The sequence below is a fragment of the Mixophyes fleayi genome, chromosome 2 (genome assembly GCF_038048845.1).
Source record: "Mixophyes fleayi isolate aMixFle1 chromosome 2, aMixFle1.hap1, whole genome shotgun sequence".
NCBI classification, from domain to species: domain Eukaryota; kingdom Metazoa; phylum Chordata; class Amphibia; order Anura; family Limnodynastidae; genus Mixophyes; species Mixophyes fleayi.
The window spans coordinates 264,292,436-264,304,686 of NC_134403.1; the positions used below are offsets into that span (position 1 = coordinate 264,292,436).

At 41.4% G+C, this 12,251-nt stretch overlaps 1 protein-coding gene across 13 annotated transcripts in view; it reads right to left on the reverse strand.

The window, feature by feature from the left end:
• Window positions 1-6,460: 6,460 nt before the first annotated feature.
• LEMD1 (LEM domain containing 1) overlaps window positions 6,461-12,251 on the reverse strand; it is a 41,959-nt gene continuing 36,168 nt past the window's right edge. For all 13 annotated transcript variants that reach the window (XM_075196128.1, XM_075196123.1, XM_075196130.1 and 10 more), the window contains one exon: window positions 6,461-7,748. In XM_075196128.1, coding sequence (XP_075052229.1) covers window positions 7,484-7,748 — 265 coding nt within the window. In that variant the 3' untranslated portion in view covers window positions 6,461-7,483. The remainder of the gene's footprint in view (window positions 7,749-12,251) is intronic.

Sequence of the window (12,251 nt, forward strand, 5' to 3'; positions counted from 1 at the left end):
TAATTTACCTTTAGATTTGGTGTTTGGCAAATTGACCTGTCAATCACTAAGAAAAATTGTGATATTTTTTCTGCAAATTGACCTTTAGGAGTCACCCCCCTTCCTTACACTGACAAATGAGTCAGCTCTTAGAATTGCAGTAAAGCGACATGAAAACCTGTTGCTAGTGCTCTATAATGTGATAAATAACATTTTCTTCATCTGACCTGTAAACCTCACTATAAGATATTCATGTATTCGGGATGCCAGGGGGATGGGGCTACCTTTCAAATCCAGGATCTGTCCGTGTTTGAAACTGGAGCAGTCAAGAACTTCATATTTCACAAACTATGACGTAGAAGGCGAGGGATATTTTTATGTGTTGAATCTGGTTCTTGTTCTAAAACTGCTAAAAGCAGTGATAAATGTCATCGAAAGTGGTAATGTTTATGGAGGGAGACAGTATCCAGAGACATGAAGGAGCCAAGAGGAAATAGATTGCAGCCTACAAATATCATTGCCTGCAGTACATTAACTCATTTAAATAGAGCAAGCTGAAACTAGGTTCATTCTATTAACAAAACATATTATGAACTCACGTGGTCAAGAGGTGCTGCAAGGTTGTGCAAAGAATCCAACCACATTGACTACACCAATACAGTAAAAAGACTTTATTACAAAAGTATTACCACACCATAGAAAGTTTAAAGTTTAGCTCAGATGTGACGGTCCCCTTACAATCCTAAATCTGTCTGCATACTTCAGACTTACTAACCCTACCTACCGATTTGCAGCATGGTTTATCCTAGGCCCTTAACACCATGTAACTAGAAATATAATCTCACGGTTGTTAAAATTGTTTGCAACCATTTTAAAAAGCGCCAAAACGTTCCTGTTTCATATATTTTTAAACGGGTGGCTACATTGAACATAGATGTGTTCTAGTTATGTATTGCCCTATTGCCATTGGATTACATCAGACCAAGAAAGAAGTATTTGTTATGGTTACATAATTTTATTATGGGGCACAAAAATTATTACACGAGGACAAGAATAATTTTTTTACCTTTTGGGGGGCTGCAGTGGTGTGAAGGAGAGGGGGGTGCAGTGGTGTGAAGGAGAGGGGGGGGGGTGTGCAGTGATGTGATGGAGAGGGGGGGGGTGCAGTGATGTGATGGAGAGGGGGGGTGCAGTGATGTGATGGAGAGGGGGGGGGTGCAGTGATGTGATGGAGAGGGGGGGTGCAGTGATGTGATGGAGAGGGGGGTGCAGTGGTGTGAAGGAGAGGGGGGGGTGCAGTGATGTGATGGAGAGGGGGGGGTGCAGTGATGTGATGGAGAGGGGGGGTGCAGTGATGTGATGGAGAGGGGGGTGCAGTGGTGTGAAGGAGAGGGGGGGGGGTGCAGTGATGTGATGGAGAGGGGGGGTGCAGTGATGTGATGGAGAGGGGGGGTGCAGTGGTGTGATGAAGGAACATATGTGTGATGAAGGGACATGTTAGGGCCGTCCATTGCCTTTAACAAGTGCTTAATTCATAGGCTTATTGTGTCAAGTTTTTTGGATACCTCCCCTCTAGAAAATCCTGTGTCTGCAGTGGAGTCTGGACAACGTTCTACATCAAACATCACTGCATCTGGGCCGCTGGATGAGGTAAGGCTTAGCTTTTCTTTTTTTTGTAAACACAAAGGCACAAAGTCAAGTATGTAAGGGTCTGTGAGGCGAGTATTTGGTGTATTCTCAGGTGTGGGGGGGGGGGGCGGTATTTTGAAATTTTGCCTATCGTGCCGAGAACCCTTGCACCTGCCCTGCTTGCCATACAAAACTCGCTCTTTAAAACACTGAGCTTTCTATGAGTCAACATAAGCTACCTGACATTGCTATTTCTGTGAAAACACAACAATATACTCTACACCCCTCTAGCTCGCTGCCAGGGTGTCATCCTCGACTCTACTTTATTCCTCACATCCAATCTGTATACAAATCCCGATACATACTTCTAAGAAACATCTCAACAATATGTACAATGACACTACAAAAACCTCTACATTCCTCTACTGTTGCTCTGTCAGTTCCTACATTGACTGCCTGTACCAAGTCGCATATAAAATACTTCTGACATAGAAATCCATTAACAGTTGCACAAATATATATTTTTTTCCTTTGAAACAAAAAAAATCCAATTCGCACCCTCCAACATCCACATTCATCATTTGCGCTCACTCCTGCACGCAGCACGGTGGCCAATTGGTTAGCACTTCTGCCTTACAGCACTGGGGTCATGAGCTCAATTCCTGACCATGGCCTTATCTGTGAGGAGTTTGTATGTTCTCGCCACGTTTGCATGGGTTTCCTCCCACACGCCAAAAACATACTGGTAGGTTAATTGGCTGCTAACAAATTGACCCCAGTCTGTATGTGTGTGTATGTTAGGGAATTTAGACTGTAAGCCCCAATAGGGCAGGGACTGATGTGAGTTCTCTGTACAGCGATGCGGAATTAGTGGCGCTATATAAATAAATGATGATGATGATTCCCAGTTACAGGACTTTTTTTGGGCTACATCCACTGTGTGCAATTCTGTCTTCTGTACAAGACTTTACCCAAGCCTCCAAAACTTCAGGTTTTCCCTGAAAACTCATCTTTTTTTGGTAAGCTGAACAAATTAACCTCCCAGGTCTATTATACCAGATTAATACCCTTTCACACAGTTCTCACAAAATGCAATTTGTTCTATTTCTACATTTAATCTAGTGATCATCGTTGCTGTATGTCTAGATCATATAACCCCAACTAAGCACTTTTGCAGATGACTGGGCCACATCACAATATGTAGAACTTAATCTTACGCATCAAAATCCTATTTTCTTATTATCATTATTATCCAGTCTTGTTTTATTACAGTGTTTCATCAGAAGTGTAAAGTTCTGCAGAGTATACTGGTGCTATGTAAATAAATTATTCATGCACATTTGCACATACATGCTCAGTTACAGTACCAACTCCTCTCAGGGTGATGTCATATGGGGACTGTTAAACACTACATCTTTTTTTTTTTACCAGCCAGTGTTCTTCTGAAGTAGTCATAAGAAGTTCCATACTGTAAGCTTGTGAGCAGGGCCTTCTTACCTCTGTCTGTATTACCCAGTATTGTTTATTTTTGTGTTTTTCCTCAATTGTAAAGCACAACGGAATTTGCTGGCGCTATATAAATAAATGGTGATAATGATGATGGTGATGAAAGTAATAAGAAATGCATTACCCTGTAATACAAGAGCACTTTAGTATTAGGGAGGTGAAATGCTCATGTGACAGGGAAACCACACAAAAATAAAAATTGCCTTATATGGAAGAGCTAATAGCGGCTTTAGCAAATAGACACAGAGTTGCCTGTTTATTAGTTGCACATGCTTTAATTATATAATTGCATGCTCAATCATTGTCAGCATTGTATGGGAAGACAAAGCTGTTTAAAGCAATGAGGCATATAGCAATGGATCAAGTGTGTTTAATACAGAAGGGAAAGGGAGGAAATAAAAAAATAAAAGTAAATACTTTGAATGTACCAGGCTAATGGGTGCTGGACGCACCACCATGAGTATCAGCAAAGTCGACATTGCTGGATTTTCCACTCACGACAGTCATAGGTGTTTTAAGAACGGGTCACCAACAAAAGCCCGTTATTGTAAAGAACTGACCAAGGTTGGTAATACTTGAGTGACAGATGGTCAACATCTGATAAAAAAAAGTGGGGCTGGTAGAAATATCTAAATGCACAAGTCTTACCTAGCTATAGATAGTGGTTAGCAGCCTCCATATTCTACTATCAAGGATAAACAAGAATGTATGGTGGCAAAGATACACGAAGGCTGGAAAAACATCCGCGGTTGACTCCTGCTGTTTCACGCAGATGGAGAGACCATATAATGGCAAACACTGCATAAGTCCGGACAGTCATCAGTTAAGCAGGCTGATGGTAGCAGGATTATTATTTTTGATTTGTCCATGGCATACATTAGGTCCCTTGGTATGAGAGGGGTAAGTTTTGAATGCCACAAAATATATGAACATTTTTACTAATAAACTGTTTTCCTTTTAAACTAATACCTTCTGCATAATGTGCAAACAAAATGTGCAACAAAACAAAAAAAATCCCCAACACAGTGCAGTGGCCTTGTCCTAGTTAGAAAATTGCAATCTATTGGAGCAGCTGTATCATGAGATGGAACAAACTATTGTGGAGGTCCACCATATACAGCAACTATGGGAAACACTGTGCCCTGCATCTCAGTGCCACATTCCTCTCATGAGGGCAAATGAAGGTGGCAAATTGCTATGAGATGTACCTGACCAAGTGTCTAATAGACACAAAGTTTCAGGAGCTTTGCGACTAAGTATGAGATAAAAACATGATAATGGAAGAAGATTCTTTTCTATAAACCAGATTTTAATGTTTATTGAATAACCCTGTAAGTAGCCTTTTAGCACATGAAATAATTGCAGACCACAGCAACTGGAATGCATTAAGGGTCATTTACAAAGTTCCAAAAAAAGTAAAGACCTGGTGGCAAATGTATCAAGCTGTGAGTTTTCCGGCAGGTTTGAAGATTCTAGCTATCATTTATTTAGTACATGCTACAAAATGATAGCTAGAATCGGATTGGTTGCTATAGGCAACATCTCCACTTTTCAACCAGGGCAGAGTTGCCGAACTCCATGCTATATTGCTCAAAAAATGGCCATTCCATAAGGCCAGCACCACTCTTTCTGCAGTTGTGGTCATGTCTTGAATATCGCTTTCTTAGTGCCTACAATTTGACTACCTGCTGCTGGGTGCATTTTATCCCACAGCTAGTCAATATTTTAGCAATATTGAAATACACTGTGGCATCCTTTACAGTTCCTGTAATTTGCTTCTGGATTTCCTCCTCTCCTCTGATATGAAGCAGGTCCCGAACTTCTTCCTCTTGCCAAAGTGCCATGCTTTCGCCTTCTCCTTTACAGCATTTAAATGTCGTCATTTTCCATCGCCCCTAATCCCCCCAATCAGCTCCTTTCTGCGAGACTCGGGTTAAAAAACCCAGGTCGCACCGTTCGCACTGCAGGCTACCCGGGACTGACCTGGGAATAACCCTGCAAAAGTCCCGCTGCAGGGACCCCCGTTCAGAGAGTCACAACCCGGGTCGTCAGGACGAGCCTCAGCAATGTCCCAGGATTTTAGGGTAGTGTGAACGTGGTATTAGGTGCACAAATGCACCTACAGTACTTGTCCAATTAGTGCTTTTCCAGGTGCATGAACACTTCACAATCGCCGATACTGCCCTCAGAAAATCATGCTGCATATAGCAGCTTTGTAGATGAAGAAAATGTGCGGTGAAATAATAAAGTAGTTCAAATTATTAAATGTGGTGATTCTAAAGTATTTCAGGGCTTAACGTCATTTGTATCTTAATCATGAATATGGGGTCTTTAGGATGGTCTTCATTACTTCACATTTGTGTTTACCACATTGGTTCACGTAAATCAGGTCCATCTGGGGCAATCCTACTGTGTCCCCCCTGCAAATCAGAAACATCCCTGTAAATGTGCCCTCTACTCTAACTCATTCCGCAAAATTGAATCTTGTTTGTATATTGAAGCAAAAGTGAGTGCACAATCCATACTCTACAAAAAACGCCCCCTAGTCCACTCTACTGCTCCCGCTGTACGATGCAAACTTTCAGTACCGTGGGCCAGCACAACCAGATGCATTTGCACAAAAGTAGGCACATGGGATTGCACTGTTCATAATGGATCTGTAATGTCAAACCGTGACGGTTCTGGAAAACCACACCATTTAGGGTTATTTTCCAAGATTACATTTCAGTGAAAATTTGCTCTAAATCATAGCAACAAAGCAGCAATGAACTTATCCATTTAGAGCAGGATTGTCATATACTTCTACATATTTAGAGCAATTCCAGAATTTTACTCTATAATTCGTTTAGTTTTTCAAAGTATAGGGGTACTAGATATGTGTACTGGCTCTAACAGTAATTTATATGAAGCTACTATTTGATCTATGCCAGCATGGATCTATCAGTAATGCCTTGCACAGGACAGCCAGTAAAGCAATGCTATGCAAACACCCAGAACTGCCAATAAGGAGAAAGTACCTGGCAACATAACGTGGCAAGGGACTTGTCTTCATACAGTGGACGCACTTCCGTATCTGCATTAAACAGAGTTCAGGATTCTAGGTTGTCTGAAGAAATTGGGATCCCAGCAACTGAACAAAACTGTGTAGACCATCATCAGTTGTGACATGATATGAAAACTTAACATTAAAATCAACTGTTTTTGAGCTGTAGATTGCACCTCACCTGATGTCATATTTTATCATGGATCTGGCATGCTGCTGTACATCCAGACAATTCACTTTATCTTAACCTGGCAGCTTGGAATATTCCAGTTCTCGTATAAAGGAAGACTCAGACAAAGGGAGGAAAATAGACACATGCTTTATTTAAACACTGAATTAAATAACTTAACACGAACATGACAAACCAAAACTGTTAAGTGAGACGTAGATAAATGGTACAACAAACCCAGTCACCAGAAATTGTCTACAGTGCATATATGCACAAAATACAGAACCGAAAATGGTACTGGTAGAATAATCAAGATATATTTGTTAATTTAGTCCCTGTTGTGTTTCATGTGGCAGACATGCCCTCATCCAGCTAGTTCGGATACTAAATGACAAGGCTTCTAGTAATATTTGTTTTTGAAGTTTAATCTCAATGACACCAGATATGATCACAAGTGTCTTTACATAGAAAAAAAAAAAATATCTTTACAGCTGAATCTAGTATACATAGATTTTAGGGAAGCATAAAGCTTAAACATTTCCCTAAACCCACTTGAATTAGACCAACATTAAAAACAGAGTTGTTTTAGGGATTTCTTCTCGGATGTGACTGATTTATATGAACTTCTGACATTGTCAAACTTTTATTACACAGGAGAAAAGAGGATCAAAATAAAACAGAGCTCAATACTAGCCCGCCCTAGCTTGCCAAGCTTGTCTTGCTTAAAAGCAGCAGACAGTACTTATTACCTCAAAACCGGAAAACATCCTTGGAATCAACTCCGATAATGTTATTGCGATTACTGAGGTTTGGGAACCACTTACCATTTGTGAGCAATATAAGGGGAAAATCACATTCTAAATAGCACCATCCAGTACCTACAGCCAAATTAAATCCTGACATAATCATCAAAATAAAGTGTGTTTATTAAGTTTGTCCAACTATTAAGTGCTATGCAAGTAAGAACATATTGCAGTTTAATAGCAACTTCTCTCCTCACAATTACTAAGAACTTCCTGACGTATGCATTGGACATGAAACGGCCACATATTACAAAAAACGTGTATTGCACATAAGGGCAGTTTATAAAATATTCACCACTTGTTCCTTGGGGAGGAAGTGACTTATCCAGGTATTGCAGCAGTGTAGGTTATTCATTAAGGTTGCTGTAATTCAACATCTTCTGTGAGGGGCTTAAATGGATTTTCTGGGCTACTCTCCATAGTAAGAATGACCAGGGCAATGAAAGCTACTAAGATAAAGATGGCAATCTGAAGGGGCACAGAGATCAAGCGTTGTGCTTTGATTTCTGTCACTACATCCTTAGTCTGTTCCTGCATCCTGGCTCTGGTCGCAATGTCATCATATCGGAACTGAATGGGACGGCCAGCTGCACCCTTTATTGGTTTCCTGCGAGTAGCACTAAAAATTAAATAAATAAATAAATATACAAAATGAAGACAATGTGTTAAATGTATATTAATGAAAACTGGCAAAAATATATTAGCACTTCTAACCAAAACATTTTGTCATTTAAATAAGGATATGCGCTCACAAAACTTCCAAGGGTTATATTTACTAAATTGCTGGTTTGAAGAAGTTAAGATGTTGCCTAAAGGAACCAATCAGATTCTAGCTGTCAATTTCTAGAATGTACTAAATAAATAACTAGAATCTGATTGGTTGCTATAGGCAATATCTCCACTTTTTCAAACCCACAGCTTGATAAATTTACCCAAAATAGTTTGGTTATCTAGATCACAGAGAAATGTTAGCAATATACAAATGCTATTTTCCATAATTTGAACACTTTTAAACATAATGAATGTAGTATATGTTTGACACCTACTACATTCCGTATGTTTGAGTTTGTTTATAGGAGGTCCATTGACCCTCACCCCCATTGCGTTGCAATGGGGAGGTCAATGGACCCTATAGGTACACAGCTTTTTAAGGGAATTGATTAATCAGCGTCACTTTTTGGCATTCTTGATCACTCATCCATTTTCTTAAACATCTATGGACATTAAGCATTTCATTTATATTTCATCATCATCAACTCGCTCACCTCAGTCCCTGCCCCATTGGGGCTTATAGTCTAAATTCCCTAACACACACACAGGCCAATTTTGTTAGCAGATGCATTTGTGCTCCTTTAATAAGGTGATTGAACAGTGTTTCAAAGACTGCAAAATGCCAACTGTGTATGACTTTTCTAAGAAATTGAAACTGTTGAATGAGAATATATATATATTGTAACAAAAGGAGGCATTTAGCTGGCAATATGCAGAGAAAGCAGGGAAGTAGAGTAAAACATTTGTGCAGTAATGCACCTAGATTGAATGTAAAGACTTATGTATGAAAAGCAATAATTTAAGTTTGGTTAAACTTACATGATTTGAAATCCTTCCTCTCAGCAAACAGACAGGGTGTGTCTGTTAGTGCAAACAGAGCTAGGGATGGGCGTTTCCTTTTAAAGAGAAGGTGGGTGTGTCACCTGTCCATCAAGCTAAGGCTGGGGGAGGAGTATCAGGTATAAAAGCTTGTTTGTAAATAGGTGGAGACTTTAATGCAGTTCTGGATCCGTCCTTAGATAAAGCTTCCCCTCCCTCTACAAAAATGAGCCCATCCTCCCTAAAAGACTCTGACTTTAGCCTCCCTACTTAAGCAATACAACCTGCACGACTCTTGGCGCCTCAGAAATTCAACGGCTGGGGACTATACTCATTTCTCATCAGATATACTCCTGTATTGACATGCTCCATGTATCTCACTCACATCCCATACGACCCAAGCGGGAATCACTCCCATTTTCATGGACTGACCATGCAGGAGTATATATATCTTATTGGATTTTATCTACCAACCTCCTAGCTCTAGGCGATGGCGCTTGGATGATTCGATTCTTCTGAATGACTCTGCCGCACTATCCATCCACACATCTATCACCAACTATTTTTTGGAGAACTCGTCCCCTTCTGTGGCGCCTGGAGTCGTGTGGGAAGCTCACAAGGCTACTATCCGTGGGGAATTGATTAGTACAGCTGTTGCAGCTAGAAAGAGGTCGGCAGCAGAGATATCCTCACTTGAAAAGCAAATCTCCGCCTTGCTCACCCAGCACAAATTCTGCCCTGAAGGGCCAATTGAACACCCTTCTCTCTCAGAAGGCGGCTCGTATAATGCAGAAACTCCAGCAACGCTTTTACGACAAAGCAGATAAAGCGGACTCTGTGCTGGCTGGCAAATTACGGAAAAAACGGGCAGCAGGTCTTATCAAAAAGCTTCATAAGACAGCTCAGGATCTGATTACATATGACCCTTCCTCTATTCTACGTATTTTTCTAGATTATTTGTCCCTCTATAACCTTCCTCCGCCCCCGCCGCGTGTGGACCTTTTAGAGCAGAACTTGGGCGCATACCTGGCCAGTACCCCACTCCCCAAGCTCACTTTAGCCCAGCTTTCCCACCTGAACTCTGTTATTACACAAGACGAAGTCCTGGCGGCCATCAAATCTCTTAAAACTTCCTCAGGCCCAGGACCAGACGGTTTCACCGCACAGTACTATAAAAAGTTTGCGCAAGTCCTTGAACCCCACTTGACTTCCCTGTTTAATCACATTTTAGAAGGCGTCTCTTTCGACCCTTTCACCACTCAAGCTAATATTGTAGTGATCCCAAAACCAGGGAAAGACCACACCTTATGGACCAGTTATAGACCCATATCGCTTCTTAACGTTGATCTGAAGCTCTATGCCAAAATATTAGCCATTAGATTAAACCCACTCCTGCCTTCCCTTATTCATTTTGACCAGGTCGGTTTCATACCTGGAAGACAAGCACCGGACAATACCAGGAGGACCATCGACTTAATTCACTCTATTCATGTGGGTAAAATTTTCTCCCCGATTATGGCCTTAGATGCTGAAAAAGCGTTTGACCGTATTTCCTGGTCATTTATGGGTGGAGTCCTTAAATCGATGGGCTTCTCTGGCAGATTCCTGAGTGGCATATTGGCTTTATATAGATCCCCTTCGGCCACTGTTTCAGTTAATGGCATTACATCAACACCATTTGGAATCTCAAACGGCACTCGTCAGGGGTGCCCCCTCTCACCATTAATTTTTGCCCTCATGATAGAACCGCTGGCTGTCAGAATTCGTGCTAATCAACAGATTTCGGGTATTAAGGTGGGCTCTATGGAGCACAAGTTGGCCCTATACGCTGACGACGTTTTACTCACTGTGGCCAACCCAACCACTTCTCTGCCCTCTCTTTTGACCGAATTGGATCTCTAGTGTTATTTTTCTGGCTACAAGATCAATGCAGATAAAACAGAGGTCTTAGACTTCTATATACCCGGACCTGAAAAGCCTCATTTGGAACAAATTTTTCCTTTTAAATGAGATCTCCAAAAAATAAAATACCTCGAAATCTATATTACTAAACGATACCACCAACTCTTTCAAGCCAACTTTCCCCGCCTGCTTACTCAAGCGAAGTCCGACCTACACACATGGTCCTGGTGTCTGATCTCATGGATAGGTCGAATCAATACAATTAAAATGAATATTCTCCCTAGATTTCTCTACTTATTCCAGACCCTTCCTATCTTCGTCCCTTCCTACGTATTTAAACTTCTCCAGTTCATAACCTCCCGATTTATCTGGTCAGGTAGGCGTCCTCGAGTTCGCCTGAAGGTTCTGCAGAGGTCCTCACGGGGTGGCGGCCTAGGTATCCCTAATTTTAAACGTTACTATCTTTCCGCTCACCTTGCTCAGTGTGTCCTATGGTGTTGCTCCAACTCCCCTAGAATATGGAACCACATTGAGGCCAAAGCTCTGGGTTTGTTGTCCCCTGCATCTCTCCTATGGCTCCCAAGACTCCGTCGACCAAAACGAGTCTTGCTTCATCCTGTGGTTTCTCATTCTTTGACAATCTGGGATTCGGTTTCTCAGAAATTCGCTCTATCTCCTCAGCCTTCCTCAATTACACCATTATTTAACTCTCCAGACTTTCCCCCTGGCCTCAAGCCTACTGCATTTTATCCATGGCACTCTCAAGGTGTCAGGTTTCTGAATGACCTTGCCGACACCGATACTTTCCCTCAATTCTCTGATCTTCAGCAAATATTTACGATCCCTACTAAACTTTTTTATCAATACTTACAAATCCGTAACTTCCATAACACAGTTAAACGCCAGCTCACTGCCCGCCCACTCACTTCCTTTGAGTACCTTTGCCTCCGTCAATCATCTACGGCTGGCCTAATATCTACCCTTTATTCTGAACTCTCCTTGAACACAATAGATCAGAGAGACCCCCATGAATTGACCTGGGAAAGGGACATTGGGGAAACTCTTGACCCCGATGATTGGAGTGAAATTCGTGAGAATGCTGCTTCTAGTTCCATATGTGTAAAAATCAAAGAAAATGTCTACAAAGTTTTATATCGATGGTACTATGTGCCAACTCGCCTTAAAAAGATGTTACCTGATACTTCTGACTGCTGTTGGAGAAACTGCTCCCTGGAAAGGACATTCATCCACATTTGGTGGAAGTGTCCAAAGCTGACTAACTTCTAGCTTGATATGAATAATTTGATAAATGCAATACTTCAGATTTCTGTACCTTTGGAGCCTAAATTTTTTCTCCTGCCACTAGGGATCCCTGGGGCTACACGCCATCAAAACAAACTCATTCGACACATTCTAACAGCGACCACATGTCAACTTGCAGCGGACTGGAAACAGCCTAATTCTCCCTCTATTCAATCTATAATCAACAGAGTTTGGCATATACAGTGTATGGAATGACCAGCATTCTTAACAACTCTTCCAAATCCTTTAACAAAATTTGGTCTCCTTGGTTAGCCTTTTTCAACTTTTGCTCTCCCTTTTAACTATCAGCGACTTACTTGCTCCCCCT